This window comes from Lethenteron reissneri, chromosome 30 (genome assembly GCF_015708825.2).
Source record: "Lethenteron reissneri isolate LAM-NWPU_2019-01 chromosome 30, ASM1570882v1, whole genome shotgun sequence".
In the NCBI taxonomy this organism is placed as follows: domain Eukaryota; kingdom Metazoa; phylum Chordata; class Hyperoartia; order Petromyzontiformes; family Petromyzontidae; genus Lethenteron; species Lethenteron reissneri.
The window spans coordinates 2676585-2697518 of record NC_083808.1 but is presented as its reverse complement, the minus strand read 5'-3'; the positions used below and the strand labels follow the sequence as shown (position 1 = coordinate 2697518).

Genomic DNA, 20934 nt, shown 5'->3' with positions numbered 1-20934 from the left:
GATGGCTTTGCGGATTGTGTAGTCGGAGTAACCATTAGCCTTAAGAGCTTGGCGTACGTGTTTGAGTTCACTGGAAATGTGTTCATGGTCGGAGATGCATTGGGCTCTATGATATAGAGTCTTGATGAGGGAATTCTTCTGGGATGGATGGTGGTGGGAATCCGGTTTTAGATAAGCATCCGTGTGGGTGGCTTTCCTGTAGACAGAGTGGCTCATTGAACCATCAGGTCTCCTTTTGATTAGGACATCCAAAAAGGGTAGCTTGCCATCATTTTCGACTTCCATGGTGAATCTGATGGCTGGGTGTATGGAATTGATGTGGTCGAGAAATTGGTCTAGAGCAGGCCGGCCATGTGGCCAGATGACAAAAGTGTCGTCTACGTACCTCTTCCATAAGGTCGGGCGTAGAGTGGCAGTCTGGATGGCGTCCGTCTCAAATTTCTCCATGAAGATGTTGGCTACAACCGGAGATAGGGGGGAGCCCATTGGGGTGCCCTCAATTTGCTTGTAGAAGGTTCCATTCCAGGTGAAGTATGTATTGGTTAAGCAGTGTCTCACCAGGGGGGGTACCCCAGCATTCAGTCCTTGATGAACCAAGTCTTCAATGATTGCGATGGTGTCAGGCACCGGCACCTTGGTGAACAAGGAAACCACATCAAAACTGACAAGTAGGTCGTCTGGGGACAGGGCAATCCCCTTGATTGTCGATACCAGGTCAGTAGAGTTTAGTACTGCAGAGGTGGTTTTTCCAGTGAAAGGCCGTAGGATTTCGGACAAAAAACGAGCCAGTTTGTAAGTGGGGGAGTTGATAGTAGAGACAATGGGACGAAGAGGTGTATCTTCTTTATGTATCTTTGGCAAGCCGTACAATCTTGGTGGCCTGGCTGCAGAAGGTTTCAACGAGAACTGTTTGGTCTGATCAATTAATGCGGTTGAAGCAGAAATGATGTTGTTGGTTTTGGAGACGAGGCTGTTGGTGGGGTCTCTTTTTACCACCTCTGCAGTACTAAACTCTACTGACCTGGTATCGACAATCAAGGGGATTGCCCTGTCCCCAGACGACCTACTTGTCAGTTTTGATGTGGTTTCCTTGTTCACCAAGGTGCCGGTGCCTGACACCATCGCAATCATTGAAGACTTGGTTCATCAAGGAACTGAATGCTGGGGTACCCCCCCTGGTGAGACACTGCTTAACCAATACATATTTCACCTGGAATGGAACCGTCTACAAGCAAATTGAGGGCACCCCAATGGGCTCCCCCCTATCTCCGGTTGTAGCCAACATCTTCATGGAGAAATTTGAGACGGACGCCATCCAGACTGCCACTCTACGCCCGACCTTATGGAAGAGGTACGTAGACGACACTTTTGTCATCTGGCCACATGGCCGGCCTGCTCTAGACCAATTTCTCGACCACATCAATTCCATACACCCAGCCATCAGATTCACCATGGAAGTCGAAAATGATGGCAAGCTACCCTTTTTGGATGTCCTAATCAAAAGGAGACCTGATGGTTCAATGGGCCACTCTGTCTACAGGAAAGCCACCCACACGGATGCTTATCTAAAACCGGATTCCCACCACCATCCATCCCAGAAGAATTCCCTCATCAAGACTCTATATCATAGAGCCCAATGCATCTCCGACCATGAACACATTTCCAGTGAACTCAAACACGTACGCCAAGCTCTTAAGGCTAATGGTTACTCCGACTACACAATCCGCAAAGCCATCACTCCAACCATCAAGAAGGATCCTGTTGAGGAGCCTTTCAAGACCATCACCTTACCCTACATTGCTGGGGTCACAAAAAAGATCTCCAAAATCCTGATTAAACACAAGATCCAGGTCCGATTCAACACAGTACATAAAATCCGTGATCTGGTCCCGTCTGTAAAAGATGTGGTTCCAGACATACAGTACCCTGGCGTCTACAAACTAAGTTGCCTCTGTGGTAGCAGTTACATTGGAGAAACCAAACGACATGTCTCGGACCGCATCCGTGAACATAAGGCAGACCTGAAACACGGTAGGACAAACACCTCAGCCGTGGCAGATCACTGTTACAATTCAGTGGGCTCACATGACATTGACTTCTCCAAGACAGAGGTTCTCTGCAAGCCATCTGGCTATCATGAGAGATTCGTTCATGAGGCGATCCACATATACAAACACAGAGACAATTTCAACCGAGAAGATGGATTCTGGCTTAGCAATCATTGGAAGGACGTAATAAACCATTTCGGATCTTAACTGATTGTGTTCACGTTTACGGTGACTTTCAGACCGCGTTCCACTCACTGGCATGGTGCAGTGTGCAGAGTAATGTATGGTGTCGTAATTGTATAGTAAACATATAGCAGTGTGATACACATTAGGGTGGGTAGAATAATACATAGTGTTATATTAAAATGGATAAGGCAGCAACTGCAGCAGCAGCAGCAGCAGTAAGTGCAGCAGCAGCAGCAACTGCAGCAGCAGCAGCAACTGCAGCAGCAGCAGCAACTGCAGCAGCAGCAACTGCAGCAGCAGCAACTGCAGCAGCAGCAGCAACTGCAGCAGCAGCAGCAACTGCAGCAGCAGCAGCAACTGCAGCAGCAGCAACTGCAGCAGCAGCAGCAACTGCAGCAGCAGCAGAAACTGCAGCAGCAGCAACTGCAGCAGCAGCAATTGCAGCAGCAGCAATTGCAGCAGCAGCAGTAACTGCAGCTCCCTTTGATGCTGTTAATCCTGCATAATGCACATGCATATGCAGTACTAATCACATTCCTGCATTTCCCATAAATATGCTAAATTCCTTTTGATATGCAAATTCCTTTGTCAATGCGCCCGGCTTATATATATGCTCCAAGCTCGTGTGCTGTTTCATTCAGACTCTGTCGCCTCGACGGACCTGGTTTTCACCTGAGGACGGCTGCTTGCGTTGTGGCCGAAACGTCGTGAGAATTGTTTTATTATGTTTTATTTTTATTATTTTATTACTTCCCTTCTACGTGACTTTACCGAAAGAACCAAGAAGATGAATCCCTGCAGTCACGAAAGCTTTAAATCGAAATTATTTGTTATTATAGCAGATAAGGCTCGCTCAGCTATAGAGCTCTTTTTTCAGAAGCGACGTGGCTTATAACCACGTGGAAAGACATCGCAGCCAAATACTCCACGCGCGTGATGTTGATTCCAAATGTGGAGGGAAAAACCGGAGGAACCGGGCAAAAATCCATGCGACCCACGGGGAGAACACGCAAACTCCAAATATACAGCAGGCGTCAGGGTTGGGATCGAACCCACGACTCCCTGCACACCAGGCGAGGTAGTTAACACCTCGCCACCCATTAGGACTGCATTGACGCTGCAGCTTGCGCGGTGGTGGGGGGTGGGGTGGGGTGGGGTGGGGGGGTAGCCCAATTTATATTTTAAATATATACATGTGCCGTCTTATAATAGTTGAAATGCATTACTCCCACGAAGATAATTTCTCGAGGTAATTTGATCATTAAAACCAATTGCACCACTACGAATGTATTGCTTCCAGTTACGGGCCAAATCTAACATCGTTTTTACTCTAGATTTGAAGCTTTCGTGACTGCAAGGATTCATACTCTTAGGTTTTTTTTCGGTAAAGTCACGTAGGTAAAAAATTAAAATAAATAATAAAATAATAGAAATCACGAGTAATTTATTATTTTATTTCTATTATTATTTAGATTATTTTTATTTTTTAACTACGTGACTTTACCGAAAAAAAATCTACGAGTATCGTTATAACTGTTCAGTAACGCTCGTGCACTTTGTACGTCACATTGAGAAACCAGAGAACTCATAATAACACAAGGTGGCTGCACCACGGGAGCGAGTGGTTGGCACTGGGCATGTGTGGAGGTGAACAAAATAATGCGGGAAGGAATCGAACGTGGAAATATAGCCCCCCCTCAAAATCATCATATCCCCAGGCACGCATATCAAAGTTAAGATTGCTCTACACCCAGCCAGTAGGTGGGGTTTGGGAGGTGCGTGCGTGTGCGGTGTTATCCTTTTTGCAGGGCTCCTAATCAAGAGAGCTGCGATCCGCCCAGTGCCCAGCCAGAACCCCTGGACGCAATCGGCTCCTCCTACGTACAACACCCACCCCACCACCTTCTTATGGGCAATGCAAGGCAGAGAGAGAGAGCAGAAACAGCAGTCGGTGGAGAGGGGGAGAGCGGCGAACAGAGAGAGAGAGAGACGCGGAGACTCACGGGGAGGAAGGGGCAGCACTTGTTGAGAAAAAGTTACTCGAGCAACCGATAAGAGAGAGAGAGACGCTGCAACTCGGATGGGACATAGGCTCGCACGTTTGTGTCACGCTCCATGTGTAGTCGATAGTCAAAGCAAGAGTAAGTAGCTACATCTCTAAGTAAACTAAACGTAACTAAAATACGACATCTATAGGTTAGGATATACATAAATACTTTTAGTCAGTAGATTTTGACGTTGGTTATTCGTGTAAAATTCACGAGATCTATACCGAATATATGTATATTCGATATATTCCCAACCATACACAGGCAACACAAGTATAACAACCTACACATTGTCTATTGTTGCATGGGTCGCATTATACAGGGAAAGAGTTCAGGGCAATCGTTCATAAAATAACATATTTTATAGATATGTTCCAGAACGCATATTGACATACATTCAGCAAATATTTTCTATTTAGCCTAACATCCGTTCTGTTAGTATCACGACAGTTGAGAGCACATTCACTTTGCTGAACCATAACCACACTTCAGCACAAGACCCATCGAGCATAGCTCCAGTGTGATTTTTTTGTAGCTCATCATTGTCCATCGAAGGTAGTTCAGTAGCGATGGGTCCTTTGTGGGCGATGGTGGCCCTGACGGTGGTGGTCGTGTGTGGAGCCCCGGGCATCCATGCGGGACCCATGATGAGCCAGGACCCGTTGGCGCTGTGGATAGACGCGACCCAAGCCCGTGACCTGATCGGTAAGAGCCTGCATGCCACAGCGGCACCGTGACACTTTAACAGCTGGGGTGGCAGCCCATTCATTTAGCTGTCACTAAAACACGATCGACTTTGTGTTTTGCCAGGTAAGGCCCACTGAGCTGTGTAGCTGTTTTTCAGAAGCCACCTGGCCACAAATGATAGCTCAACGAAGTGGCTTCTCGTGTGGAAATGTACAGCAGCCGAATACTTCAAGCGCATGTTTCTAAATGTGGAGGGGAAAACCGGAGGACCCGGAGAAAAATCTATGCGATTACGGAGAAAGAGATATGCAAACTCCAAATATCCAGGCGTCATGGTCGAGATCGAACCTACGACCTCCTGTATAGCCGGCGAGGTAGTTAACATCTCCTAGCCACCGCGACAAAGCGCTCGCTCAGTTTTCGTTGATATTTTCAGGAAACCCCCATTGAAGCTGAAGGGTTTATATTTCAAGGGAGAATGGACTGGCGTGGGACGGTGATTTTCTCCGTTAATTGTTCTAAGCCAGTGGTGGAAATTCCACAATCCCATGCCAGAGACCGCTCCATCTCTTGGCATAATGTGCATGAGTAATGTAATGTCGAGCGTTATAGGTTATGACGAGTTCACCGCTCCTTCTCCGGGCGTGATTCCTTCCTCCTGTGGCTGTCACTCCGTCGCACGTCTCGACAACAGGCCGTCATCATCATCATCATCATCCTTTTCCAGCTTCTGCCCGTACAGAAATGAAGTGCAGAGTGACCAGCAGCATTCATTGAACTCGATATTTCAGTCACGGTGTCGAGGACGGTGACCATATCTTGGTCAGCGTTGGACCTTTAAGGATTAAAAAAGAAAGTTGTAAGCAATGCAGGAAAGCTGTCAAGAGTTGAAAGATCATGACGAAGCAATTTGTGCGCACTATATGGTCTGGCAATATTGAGTAGTCTGCACAATATCGTCTTCATTGACATTTATTTACCTTGGAGGTTACTTTTTCCCAGGACCTGAGAAATACTTCTTCTAGTATAATCGTATTTGTCTTGGCAACCGTATGAAGTCTATACTATTTAATGAAATTACACTGTATTTAAACCAGGTGCCAATCCTTTCAGACGAAATGTCATGTACATATATATAATACAATTATCGCATTTTTCTATGATAAATCGAAAGCCTCGAATCAATCAGTTGCTGAACGAATGCCTTTCCCATGCTGACGTACTTATGGGAGTTATTCCACCATACTTCACCACGGTCCATACATCACTCGGCTGAGCATGCACGCATAGTTCAATACGTAAATCGCCAATCTGATCATCAGCCGCTATCTATCCACCGCTGGATGTAGAAATCCCTGAGTCCGTTGCCATCTCTCACGATCATTCGACGCAACAGCCCATCCGCCTCCTGCACCCGGTCCGATTCCATCGCTCCGTCTCCTGGGACGCGCCGTCGCGCGCAAGACTCGGATTCAGATGGCGGTGGTCAAATGTCGAGACAGTGTACAGCATGAACGTCGACATCGCTAGCGTGATTTCGCAAGTGCATGTTTGCGTGCATGCTTAATGCATTCGTATTTAAGTGGAATTGATCGCTCTTCTCCGCAGACCCTGAGTTACACGTGCGATTTTGTTCGTGTGTTTGTTTTCTAATAATCTCACCGATCTTAATCGTCTCTGTTTTTGCTTGTGCACCCAATACTTTTCGCACGTTGTCATGAGTTCTACCAGCCGTGTTGTATTGTGTCTGCTGGTTGTACCGTGATGTTGATGCACGATATTGCCATTCGCAACTTGACTACAGCTTTTGGAGTGTTTCTGTCCGCGTTGTTTTGCTGTAACCAGGGTGTCTATGCTATATGTACCCATCAATCTATTGCCCAATGAGTTTTACCTGCGCCCAAAATAAACGAGACCATCACCAAAGGATCGGTAGCTTAACACCGTTTTTTTTCAAATATCTCATCGCATCTGACAAGACTCTGCTAGACGCGCAACACGTGGCTGATTTGGACAATGCCGCTTCACCATGTCCGATGCTCTATCGGCGCCAGAGAGCACGGGAAGGGATTTCATTATTTGCAGATGGATACACTCGTCTGATGATGCTGCTGCTGCTGCTGCGTTGTTAACGATGAGAATGCTGGGACTTGCATTCCAAAGGTCGCCGGTTCGATTCGATCTCCTGGCGCGGCTGTTTAAAATGGGAGAGGTGTCTTGAATCTCACCGGCGCTGTCAAAATCAAATGGACACACACCACAGCAATATTGGAATGTCACGTGTGGTGGGGTAAAGTGGGGGGTATACCTCTTAGAAGATGTTGGGCCAGTGTGGAAGAGTGGGCAGAATTACTTGTAAATGGGCTTGGTTTAACACGCAGGCTTTCGCGACAACTATCATTCATAATAGAGGGTTTTTTGCGTTAGATCGATTAAATATAAATGCGTCGTTAAATCCGTCACCACCCGACACAACCAATTGGTAAAGTTTGTCACGTAAACAAAACGCGACAATTAGTTACTACTTCACCACACCGGTGTGTTGGAGAGTAAACCTCCAACATTTACAATTCGGGTACTGTGACGTTTAGCTGGTAATTACTAACCAACTTCATTAGGCGATCAGCCAGAATCGTGAAGAAATCTCCCTCATTCGGTCTCCATAGCTTCTGTTAGCGAAGTCCCCTTCCGCCAGCAGTGGCTTGAGCAAGCAATTGCAGGGCTGTGCCTTTATCTTTGCGTTTTAATTTTTTTTACAAACACACACTGGGCTTTGGTAGGACACGTCGCTATGGGGGGCACGATGGCCGATGGCCGGTGGTCGAGACTTGCGACGGAGCGACAGCCAAAGGTGAGGTTAGGAGGGCGAACGATCGAGAGAACGCCCAACGAGGAGATGGAGCCCTGGTATCGGCTCGCGTGATCTTGGAGTTGTATGGAATGATGTTGAATTGCGATGGTTGGTGGCTCGGAGAGGCCTTCTTCATCGAGCAGGGGATGGATCGCAGCTCCTGCTGCTGCCGATGATGCTGATGACGCTGCGGCATTGATGAGCGATCGTCTCAGTCGACGGATCAGGACCGACGGTGAAACTTTCCACGTTCCCATGGCGGGAGTGGGTCAGTTCCATCGGACAGTTGGCTGTTGATTTTCCATATGAGTGTAAGAACTTCTCATGTGCTGGACCCCCGGTTTTGTCAGGCGGGTGAAAGTGGAGGGGAGGGGAGGGGCAGGACAACATTGGGTTCGCTGCACATGCCCTCTACGATCAACACAGACAAAGATCCCGCACCCCCCCATACCGTGTAGCCTAAACAGACTGCTGGGGAAAGTGTCATTAGCAAGCACCTATGAAGGCCGTCATGGCACATGAGGGGGTGGGTGGTCAGCACCACGACCGGCCGCCTTTGTCTCCCCGGTGGTGATGTATACATATTGCACCAGGTACTCGTTTGAGGCCGAATCGACCTCGGGGAGGCCCTGCACCGTTTCAGACAATCGTCACTGATGTCGACCGTGAGCGGGTATCGAACTCGGATCGCTGGGTTCGTAGCGCAGCGTGAGGCGCTAACCGCTCCACCACCGCTCTATTACCAAACAATGCCAACTGCGCATGCAAAGCCCGAGGCGGTCACTCATTGAACCGCCCATGGTGGCTAACTATCCAACCGCTATCCAGGCTCTGGCCTGCTTAGCTTCCGAGATATGATGAGGTTGGGCACATTCCGGGTGATTTGGTCAAAACGGATTGTCGTGTGGACATACGAGATATGTGGTATTTTGGAAGTTAAATATTGTCCTGCTGAATACAAATCAATTATGCATGCAGATACATGTGGTCTGCTTATTTATTTCATTGCGAGGTTGGCCAGATGGCTGCACAGCAATCGATTTTCTTGAATCCATCTGTGCGGAGCGTGAAGCCTTACATGGGTGTGTGTGGGGTTTCTCCAGACACTCCACAAGCTTCCTCCCGCATGAAATAAAATGCTCATCTGATGGAAATTGCAAAAAGATCCTAACTTGGTAGGACCCTCCGGGAAAAAAAGAGTTTTGAGATTCAGAGAGATTTTCTTGGGTTCAACAAAGGGCATTAACACCTTGCGTGTTACGTGTCGATATGAAAAACACTTCCAAGCGTTCAAAGATACATTTGACAACGAGTTAATAACACCTCGACTGCGTAGGTACTGAATAGCGTAGGCAAGCCAACGTCGGTGTTTTAGTGTGTTAACAAGACACTCGGCACATCGGCTCGTATGCGTGTAGAGTGCGTTGAATGTGTAGAGTGCGTTGAACTTCTTTCGCACCGTACGTGGCCACCCGTGCTCATCGGAGGAGCGGCGGACGGACAACAAACTAACACCGTTGGCCTTTACAGGGAAAATTAATTAATGTAAATATATATAAATAGGTGACGTTTTGGGTAACGGCCCTTCTTTATAGCACACGGGCTATTAGATATCTATTCTATGTTTTAGTTTGAAGACCACTTTGTTCTTTAACACGTAGGAAGCTTTCGCGATCAATATCATCCACAAAAGAGGTTTTTTAGTTTAGATCGCGTAAATGTATAAATTTGTCGTCAAACCCGCCACCACCCGACACAGCCAACTAGTAATGTTTGTGACGTAAACAGAACGTGCCAAATCGTCACGAGTACAGCACTAACCGGTGTGTTGGAAAGCCAAGCCACTCCGACACACCGGCGTGACAAACCTTACTCATTGGCTGTGTCAGGTGGTGGCCGGTTGAACGACACATTTATATCATTACGCGCTCTAACCCAAATAAACCTGTATTATCACTGTATCATTGACGGATGTGTTGGGTGTTAGTTGTTTGTGCACCACTGCCAACGCAGTACTATCACCAAATAATGTTCCGTCTGATGGGTGGACTGGCTCACCGTCATAGTCATGTGGAATGCCCTAAATCGGCTCAAGGCTGCGAACGTAGATGCCTTGGGCTGTGGAACCCGGAACAGGAATCCTCCTCCTCAACACATTCCTGCGGAGGGAGCTGGTAGGAACGTTGGGTTGCTCGGTCAATGTGCCAATGTCAACGGCTTCGTGGTGTATTCCGTAAATATGCCCGACTGTGAGGGGGAGTAGGTTAAACGTTGAGTTTTATAAGGGCACCACGTGGTGACCAGCCCCTCCCCACCCAGCCCCACCCCTCCCACCCCCCACCCAGATGAAAAATGGGTATTTTGTCAATCCAATCCAAACTCTTTTTTTTTACAATTGACAATAAGTTGCCTTTCGAAATGTCGCGCAGGCTTGGAGGAGAACATCTACATCGTCTCCGATGGGAAGATGGCCCCGTTCACGCACGACTTCAAGAGGGCGCAGCAGAGAATGCCGGCCATCCCAAGCACCATCCCCTCCATCAACTTCACGTGGCAGGCTGCCAGAGAGGTGTGGCAGCTTTACGACACCTATCATGCACGGTGACAGCCCATCCATACAACACTCCGAGGCTTTAATCGAGGTTCGAGCATCTTTAGATTGCAGGATCTTAAGAGACCGTTTGCATTACGGGTGATTTGGTTGGAGGCAATTTGTGATTACTGGACTTCTGTGAAAAAAAACGTTATAGCTGATCGGATTCCTCCAGTATCAGATTACGATTACAAAGGGTACCCAGATACATTGGTATAATCACTCCTCTATCTAAGAATTTATATATAAAAAAGTGTACCCATGTATTGTTCTCTGGCTGTACCGCGTGTTGTTTGGCACGGTGTCTGACGTTTCGCTCCACGTGCTGAGATGGTGGGCAGAGATATCGCACAGCACGAACGGGCTAAGTCAAGGTGGGAGGGGAGGGGGATTCCAGACCATGGGGGGCAGCGCGGCGTAGGATAATCAGCGACCTCTCACCGAGCACGCGGAGCGAAACGTCGGACGTCATAACAACCGTGACCCCCCCCCCCACCATCATCACCGCACGTACGGCGCTGACCGCGAGAATCGACTGGAGAGTCGTCAGCCCCCATGGTGCATTGCGGGTGGCACCCCAACGTGAGCACGGAGAGCCGCACCCAGCGAGTAAATGTGGGGGGCACTGCCTGCCCGAGAGAGGACGGAGGTCGGGACCAGAGGATTGACACCCAGTGCGTAAACCTAGCAGGGAGCCTGCGACGAACAACATCTGATGTGTCAATTCACTGCCATGTGTTTAAATGTACTGGCTAAATGATGTCGGCGTTGGCGAACGATGAAAGGCTTCTCCGTGACTGACGCGGTGGTTACTTGGAGATCCAAGGCGGTCCGTGTTTGCGGTTAAGCTGCTGGCAAGACGACGACGATGATGAAGTCTTCATGATGATAATGTCACGATGGTCAATTTCACGAATTGAGGGGGAGGGGGGGGTTACGTTTGACCCGTCGCCGCTTTGCTCCTCGCTTTGGAAAATGTTTGTGGCACGTGGAGTAGTGGCGCAGCGGTTAACGCACCGCGCTCCGAGTTGGAACCCCCACCCAATGCTTCCACGAGTGGCGAGAAAGATTAAAACCAGTCCGGTGATCTTTAATTACACCAGCCCGTGCTGACCGGTGCGGTGTGAAGTTTTGTAAAACAATAATCCCAGATTGGGGATGCCTTCATCCAGCAGTGGATTGAGAGAGGGCTGCACATTAGTCATTCGTATTTATATTAAGCAATCAACTTATTTTTCTTGTTAGAAATATGAATTAAAAAAATGGGACTGATTAAATTAAAAAAACTCGATGAAGAAACTAAACCCGTTTTGGGTCGCGTGCTGTCCGGCACCATGTCCGACGTTTCACTCCACACGCCGGGGGCGGTTCTCTTCAGCGCCCGGCGCCAAATGTCGGATATCGTGACATCGTGCCGACCGACAAAGACGCACACGGGCACGCAATACGATGCAACAAAAAAAAACCACGTCTGAGATCGATTATAAGAGCACAGCCGCGAGAAAACCACTCGGCGCTGGAGCTTCACGAAAAACATTCCAACACGCGCGAGGATCACGTGGAGTCAAACAACGTGGATGTGAATGCATATGGTTCAATTGTCCGCGAACTCTGGGGCAGCTGGTGAAAAAAAAGTTAAAAAAAACAATAAACCTCCATGCACCCCCTCCCGCCGCCGTATGATCCGTATTATCTTTTATCAACATCGAGGCGCTCCCAGTGGGAAGGAGGAGCATGAGCGGGCGGGGGTGAGCCCTGAGACTCGGCGCTGTGCACGGTGAGGTCACCGCTCAGCCCATTGATTAATGACCCCACTACCCCCCACCACCCCCACCACCCCCACCCCACCTCGTGTGCGGCGCAAATATGCGCCCCCCCCCCTCAAAGGGAACGTGCCACATTCGCAGCAGTGCCGCGAGCCACGTGGGACCGCTTCGAGCGGTGAAGTTATTTGTGAGGTCGCTACGAGCCGCTGGAGTGCTCGCGGAGAGGAGAGTGGCAGGCAGCATGGGTGTCGTCACCCCCCCCCCCTCCAATTCTCCCCCGGGGTTTCTGGAGAATTTGCGGGGAGGGCGCAGGAAACAAACAAATCATCGCTCTATAGCTACGAGACTTTTTTTTGACACTATCAAAACTCACGATGAGACCTCCTTTACCAGTGGCAAAATATAGTAAGAGGTTTTTACCCTTTCAACTGGTACAAAAACTGACACCTTTATACAAGGCATCATGTTTGCAATAAGCACAACACAAGCAGTCAAAATGCAAACAAAAAGAAACAACTCTGATGATGATAATGATATGCACTGTCCTTGAAATTGATTGCTCCACACCCGAGACAGATTTTCTTAGAGCCTAGTCTCCATTGGTGTTGGACCAGATGACGCCAAAAGGCGTACAACTCGAAAAACAGTGCACTATCAGAGTATTGAGAGGTCGGGTAAGCATTTACATTATGAGACCTCCTTTACCAGTGGCAAAATATAGTAATAGGTTTTTACCCTTTCAACTGATACCAGTTGAAAGGGTACCAGTTGAAAGGGTAAAACCCTATTACTACAGTATCAAAACTGATGAAAAAACTGTACCCTGTTCAACGCGTAGGCTTTCGCGATCAAATCTGGCTGTCGCCTGATGATGCTGGTTGTAATTACTGGCGACACGTCGTCCTCGAATTGTAATTGTTGTGAGTTTACTCTCCAACACACCGGTGTGCTGTACGCTAGTAACGAATTGGCACGTTCTGTTTACGTGACAAACCTTACTAATTGGCTGTGTCGGGTGGTGGTGGGTTTAATGACACATTCATATTTACGCGATCTCACCCAAAAACAGCTCTATTATGTTATATACCCTTTCTGGCAATGAAACAGAAGGTGTTGAGATGTCCACACATCAAATAGATGCCGATTGCGAGACATCAAGTCCGCATCAGCTACGTGTACTTGTGGCGAAACACGCGAACGGACATGCTCTGACAATACTGTACATGCATTGTCTGTGAAACCGATTGGCCTAGGCCAGAGACAGGAGCCGTCTTTGTGGCATTGTCTCGCCTCGAGTGTCAGATCAGAGGACGCCAAAGCGAGTTTGTCGCTTTGCTTTATCGCACAGGGAAGAGCCCGTGACCGCGGACGGAGGCTGTGCTCGTGTTGTGTATTTATGCGCTGGCCTCGCAGTTCCATTCCTTTCCTTAAGACCGCCTAAGGGACAATTTTGGACCAGACGTCTCCTTTGCCAGGGAGATCTGGCGAAAATGCCTCGTAATGGCAAATGAGATTGGAGCACGGCAGATTAAAATGCGGAGATAAATACCGTCGAATACAGAGGGCACTAACAGGATCCCACGTGTAAACAACAACGAAGCAAAATTAAGACTCAATTCAACGGGGAGCAAAATATGGAACAGTTAGAAAGGAAATACAACGAGTCAACCTGAAATACAATTCAACATCGATGTGAGGTGGCACGTTTCGGATTGTGGGTTATTTATTTATCTGTGCAGGTGGGTGGAGCGTTAGCGCATTCCTGAGCGCGCTTGTTACGAACCCCAGTAACGTGAGTTTGATTCCAGGGCACGGCTTACATCAGTGGCGGGTGACATCTGAATTGGCCCTGGCTGCCCTGCCGCCCCCACCTCCTTAACCCGATACACTATTTAAAACTAAACTATTTTTGTTATTTTTTTTTACCAGGTAAGGCGCACTGAGCTATATATGGCTCTTTTCCAGAAGCGACTTGGCCACAAATGACAGCTCAACGAAGTGGCTTATTACGTGGGAATTTACAGCAGCCAAATACTCTAAACGTGTGACGTTCATTCGAAATGTAGAGGGGGAAAACCGGATGGCCTGGAGAAAAAAATCCACCACGGGGAAAAAGAGACACGCAAACTCCAAATATACAGCAGGTGTCACGGTCGGGATTGAACCCACGACCTCCTGTATACCAGGCGAGGTAGTTAACATCTCCTAGCCACCGTGGCCGCACTGACCAGCGTGGCGAGGTACGGTCAACAACTCCATGATCAACTCGGCGTGGGCGGGGAGGAGCTACACTCAACAGTTGGATTGGTAAAGTGTGCAAGCGATAAACATTAATTATATTCCATAATAGTTTTTTTTTAGGGTTAGATCGCATAAATATATAAATGTGTCGTTAAAACCCGCCACCATCCGACACAGCCAACTAGTAAAGGTTGTCACGTCAACAGAACATGGCAATTTGTCACTTAGAATTTTGTATTTCTACATATTTAATTTTACATATATTATTTTTACATATTAAGACTTGAAAGTATTTCTAGGTGGGGTGACGGATTTGGAGGGAGGCTCAGGCTGTGGTGGTTTGTTTGGTTGATTGCGGTTCGCGATAGAGCGTTGTATCATGCGTGACACGTTCCCTCCTCCGCTCCCTGCATTCTCGAGGGGACTCGCCTCTTGCTTGACCCCGCGTCAGATGAAAGGAGAAAACGTCGCGTTTGGATCCGTTTCCAAATTATTCCACGTGGAACATGCAAACGCCCTCTTGGCCTCCACGTAACGCCTGGTGGGGGGGGGGAGCGTTACGTTTGGAGCAACGTGTGGCCCTTTCTCGTCAATCCACTGCTGGATTAAAGGCCTCCCCGTGCCGCGCTGCTCGTAAAGTTCGGTCGACCGTACTTCGCCACGCCGGTAAGCGCGGGCTGTTGAAGCGAAGGGCCGGGACTGGTTTAGATATCACGCGCCACTCATGTGAGCCGTGGCTGTGAAATCGAACGCGGGCGACGCGGCGCGCGACAAAAGCGCAGCGCCACCGCTCTCCCCCCCCCCCTCCCCCCCCCTCCCAGCTCAGAACAAATGGGAAGCACATTTGCCTTCCCCGGATAGAAATGCCGGAGTTTAATTGCCAAGGTTTCCCCATTTCCCAGGAAAATCATGAATCTCAATAGGGCCGTCACCTGGCAAGATAAAAGGGCACCGCGTTGAATGAGCGGTGGTTCGCCGGGTGGATCTGCCGTTGGGATCGCGCTTTGAAGGCCAAACGAGCGATCCATCAAGGCCGCCGCTTTGGGCTCCGTTCAATTGGTGCGGCGGCACTAATGCTGGGGTCAAGTGTGATGTATGCCCCAGGTGCACGCCATCAATATCGGGGGAAGGGGCGGGGGCGGGGAACAACCTCCCAACACAGTCGGGGAATGGATCTTCTTTCTTTCTTTCTTCTTCTTCACGGCTCATGAAGAATGCGCTGTCTGTGAATAAGAAGGACCGTCGCCATAACCGTCGCCTATTTTACATACGTAACTCGGGGTTGTTCGGAGGCGCCTGCGGCACCCCTCACAATCATTTACGGCCTTCGGCCAGGAAAGTCACGAAAAAGATTGCACGCGAATGACGCATTCACGCAAGCACCCGATGCTCCGTTTTGAAGTTTTAAAATGAAACATCTTTGAATTGTATTATGTTTTGAATTAGATAATTGTATTTCTTCACTAAAAGCTTATATCGTTTTACATCTGGAAGACTTTATTGAAAAGGACATTTCGTGTGAATTTTCTCTCGTCGTTAAGTAGGTAGCCTTGCTGGGGGTTTGGTTCGATGCGGATTTTCGCCTGTTTCGGATTGCGTGATCGGGATAAGGTGACACAGAGCTGCTGACAATGTGAGAAGACCGCCGTCTGCAGATCGATTCCAACGTGATCGAACGTCTGTCCCTGCGCCTCCGTCGTTCATGCAGGGGGCGCGTAGGTTTGCAGCGCCCCCTGCAGGAAAACGACGGGAAGTGCAGCGTTCATCACAGATAAAGTTGTGCGCTTATATAAGAGTATTTTTTGTTAAGGCCGCAGTGTCATTGACTTATTTTGTGCTATTTGTACGTATGCACCGCTGCACCGCAGCAGCAGCAGAATAACGAGATAATTCGTCGCTATTGGGGTGTGCTTCCAGGGCCAGGTGCGGGAGGGTGTGGGAGAGAGGGCGGGGGGAGTTCCCACACAAATTGAAATTGATGGAAGAACCCAAAGAGACGGAAGAAATGCGTGCCGGCCAGACACGAATGATGAGACGCACAGAGATGAAGCGTTTTGAACTGCAACGCAAAAACAGGAAGCCCCACGTCATCTCGCATGTCAAGATCACATGGGCATTCCCTCTTTTATCTGGGAGACGCTACCAATTATATATTTATATATATACAGCCTGTTGTACTATAACGCCGCGTGTTTTCGTATTAGGGAACACGTTTTTATCATTTTTACAACGCGGATGCGAATTGGATGCAACGCGACCGAGTGAACGGAACTACGTGGCAGCGCGAGTCGGAATAAGCGGTCGTACGGCTGCCTCGGCATAGCGTCATCGCACAGGGCATTGGGATGCTGCTGGATGCTTCTAGATGCTAATCACCACGCGCCTCGGTCTTGGTTCAGCCTACGCGTCTCACGCGTTATCGCGGACTGTGCTTTAACCCTACATTATATGTTGTTTATTATAACGCGACTTTTCCACAACGCGGCGTTCTTCAGGAACGCAACTGCCGCCTTGTCTGTCCCTCGCGTTGTTACCCACGAGGGAGACTCGCCGAGTCTCAAGACTCCTTTTGTCGCACCGGCAGTCGGAGTACTTCTACGAGTTCCAGCTCATGAGGTCCTTGGACGAGGACATCATGAGCCACCCTGTGGTCAACATCCCAGCCCTGGGCACCATCCCGAACGAGCCATCTGGTGGGTCTCTCTCTCTCTCTGTGTCTCTCCCTTTCTGCACATCTCTTATGGTATTGGAAGAGCCGCTGGTAAACCGTCTTTTCCGTGGTTGGTAATCCGTTCGACGGCAATGAGTTGCTTGACGTGTTAAGTGGATCGCACCTCGTACGACGAGCAATGGGCTGTTTGAACAAATTGCGCTTTGCCACATTCCGGTGGGCACTCGAGGAGACACAATTGGGTGGTGGTGGGGAGGGGGGAGGGGATTACTGATACCTTGGCAGGCACAGCACAGGTGATGCTAAGCAGCGAACAAGTGACAGTGTTCGCACACTACCGCCCGAGCGGCGAGCAGCAGCGAGCAGCACAAACACATTTTGTTTCTGGCAAGGTGGATGGAATGGATGCGCTGATGCCAAGCGATATCAACGGGTTCGCAGCATGTGGCACAGTGCAACACGAACACCTGCCAGGGTTCCGGTAGCGTAGCTGGCCGACGGGGTGGCGCAGGCGGTCCAACTGCGCCGTCGAGGTTCACGGGCCGGAGGCAACCGAGGCACCAGTAATTATAACCAGCGACGGCGACGGCCAGATTTTCAGGCGACGGCCAGATTTTGAAACGTCGTACTCGGATTGTAAATGTTGTGGCTTGGCTCTCCAACACACTAGTACACTGCGCTATACACTACACACTAGTGCTGTACTAGTACACTACACTATACACTACACTATACACTCGTGTTGTACTAGTATACTACACTACACACTAGTGCTGTACTAGTATACTACACTGTACACTACACACTAGTGCTGTACTAGTGACGAATTGGCACGTTCTGTTTACGTGACAACCCTTACTGGTTGACTGTGCCGGGTGGTGGCGGGTTTTAACGACACATTTATATATTGACGCGATCTAACCCCAAAACTAAAACCTCTCTATTATGGATGATATTGGTCGCGAAAGCCTCCTCCTCCTACTACTACTAGGCGCGAAACGTTCTCATTCTTGTCATCGTCGCCAAAAGCCTCGCACGGACTTCTAACGGATGCCTCGCCCCGCGTGGCGTCGCGCAGTGGTACAGGTGAGCTTCCCGTGCCTGGCCTCCCAGGAGGGGGTGGCCGCCTTCAAGGCCATCGTGCAGATCATCAACCAGGACGGCGACATCGTCCTGAGCACGCCCGAGAACGCCATCTTCTTCAAAGTGTGCAAGAAAGGTGATCGTCAACCACCCACACCACCCCACCACCCCCCCAACCCCACACACCCACCACCACACACCACCACCAACCACCACCACCCCACCACCCCACCACCCACACCCACCACTCCACCACCAACCCCCCCACACTCCCACCACCCCACCCCACCACACCCCACCACCCACCCCAACCCCACCACCACCACTCACCACACACCCACCACCCCACCACCACCACCACACAACACCACACACACCCACCCACCACACCACCCCCACACCCCACCACCCCACACACCCACCACCCACCCCACCACACCACCACACCACACCCCCACCCCAACACCCCACACAAACCCACCACCACCCCACCCCCACACCCTACCACCCCCACACCCCCCACACCCCACCACCACCCCACCACCACCACACCCCCACACCCCCCCCCCAACACCCCACCCACCTCACCCCCACACCCCACCACTCCACCACCACACCTCCCCCCAACACCACAACACCACATCCCTCCCACACCCCACCACCCCAATACACCCCACCACCCCGGCGACGGCTCGGCCACTCGCGGGACCGCACACAAATGAACTTTGCGTTCTGTTTGACCTCCGTCTCAAACAAAAAAACCCGGTGGCGCGACATCGCGACCGTCCGAGCGAATCACTTCGGCGCCGTCACCGCGGGAAGGGCGCTCGCAGGGACCACGGCTCGCGCGCCGCGGCGTTCTCGCTCGAGAGCCGCGTGCTCGAGTCTCCCCGCCGTGCGCTCCCCGACCACGGAAACACGTCCAGCGGAACGCCGTGGGGCTCTTTTTAAATCTTTCTCTCGCCTTTGACGGCGTCGTGGCGGGGCGAACGTCGTTTGACAAACCAACTGGTGGCGGCGCGCAATCGAACGCGAGTCCGGCAGTGCCGCCGTCTTCGGGTGAAACATCGCAAGGCTCCTTATTTATATATATATATACTTATATATATTTACATGTATTACATCCATGGATCTCTTAGACAGTTATGTTGCCCTCGTGTTTGGGTTTTCATTGGCGGCTCTCAGCATCTCGAGAGCCTGCCGTGCAGTTGTGATGCGATTTATAAATAACAAGTGGCAATGACGATGATGATGACTGCCCTAATGTTGCTGCCCCCCCCCCTGCTGCCCCCCCCACCTGCCCGTGTGTAGCCGGCTGCAAGGAGGGCTGCATGAACGGAGGCGTGTGCACCGACCGCGACACGTGCGACTGTCCGGACGGGTTCTTCGGGGCGAGCTGCGAGAAAGGTGGCAGTGCCGTGCGGCGAGACGGAGCTCCCTGGTTCTGTGCGACGGCGTCGTTGTCCCGATGAGCAGGGGTGTCGGTGGGGGGCATGGGGGGGGTGGTGGTTTTCGGCTCGCAGGCCCAACGTAGGCACCAGGGTGCTGATATTTGACTCTTTGGTACGGAGGCGTCACGACGGTTTAAACTTCAGCGCGATATTGAAGGCGATCATCGGTTACTCCCACGCGGCCAAACACGCACGACAGCTTCCCCGCGTGCGTTCGTTCGGGTTGCTGGCAGCTTCTTCCGCAGGGGACCACAGAAGAAGCTTTCGGCACGTGGGAACGAAACCGTCGGTACCTACGGCATCGAATTAATACCCGGCACAAGTCCAAACACACGCCGGAGAGCTGCGCAGTACGACCGCGAAATACATGCAGCGCGGTTGTACTCACGCGTGGACGAGCATCCCAACACATGGGGCCGCCTGCAACCAGAGTCTTGAGACTGAGCGAGGTTTTTCCCGGGCCAATGAAGCGAATCGTTATTCTGCAGTACAATGTTGGGATTGATATGGCGCATACATTCCGACTGGGTCTCGAGACGCTGTACGGAATAAGTTGGCCTGAAATATATTTTTAATGCACATAGAAGCAGCGGGAGAGAGGCAGAGAAAAGAAGGAAGGACTTTAGCCCGGACTTGAATAGGGGCAGGGATTCAACAGCACGGATTGCTGGGGGAGGGGAGCTCCAGACTGTGTGGGCAGTGGAGGAGAATGAGCGATCTCCCTGTGGGTGGAGTAACGAGCCCGTGCCTGCGCGTGTGTCCGTGGCGGGAGCAGCTCTGTGTGCCCCCCGCTGCATGAACGGGGGGCTCTGCATCACCCCTGGACTCTGTCTGTGCCCCCCCGGATTCAGCGGCGTCTACTGTGAGAACGGTGAGCCCCCCCCCACCATGCGCCCGCCCCCCCCACCCCGCAGCGACACCACGGTCGGGTCGGGGTTCAGTTCGGGGTTAGACCGGCTTCCCCTGGCACCATGAGTTGATGGTCTCAGCCCGGTCACGAATGACCGTACAAATAATATAAAATCCATCACGTAGCATTTGGTGTTGCACTAAATTGGGCTAAATTCCATCACTGAGAATTACATGTATCTGCTTGACTCCTCGTGTGACGAGGGGAAGCCCTGCCGCCCCCCCTCCTGCGTGGCACAGAGGTCACCTGAAGGGATCTCTGTGGTAGCTCCTTGATATCCGCTTCTGGGGGCCGTGCTCTATCACGGGAGGGGTCGCGCGCCTCTGCGAGAGATCTGAATGGATTCGACGTCTTGTGGCCTGCAATTCCTCCGGCTTCTCTGGGTTTTTCTTACCATCG

The 20934-nt window shown here is 50.5% G+C and overlaps 1 protein-coding gene across 1 annotated transcript in view; it reads left to right on the top strand.

Annotated features, from left to right (window-relative positions):
• Positions 1 to 4163: 4163 nt before the first annotated feature.
• The window catches only part of WIF1 (WNT inhibitory factor 1), a 32426-nt gene continuing 15655 nt past the window's right edge, over positions 4164 to 20934 (top strand). The window contains exons 1-6 of the mRNA XM_061562792.1: positions 4164 to 4987; positions 10250 to 10389; positions 17005 to 17113; positions 18170 to 18310; positions 19486 to 19581; positions 20401 to 20496. Of these exons, the coding sequence (XP_061418776.1) occupies positions 4852 to 4987; positions 10250 to 10389; positions 17005 to 17113; positions 18170 to 18310; positions 19486 to 19581; positions 20401 to 20496 (718 nt within the window). The 5' untranslated portion in view covers positions 4164 to 4851. The remainder of the gene's footprint in view (positions 4988 to 10249; positions 10390 to 17004; positions 17114 to 18169; positions 18311 to 19485; positions 19582 to 20400; positions 20497 to 20934) is intronic.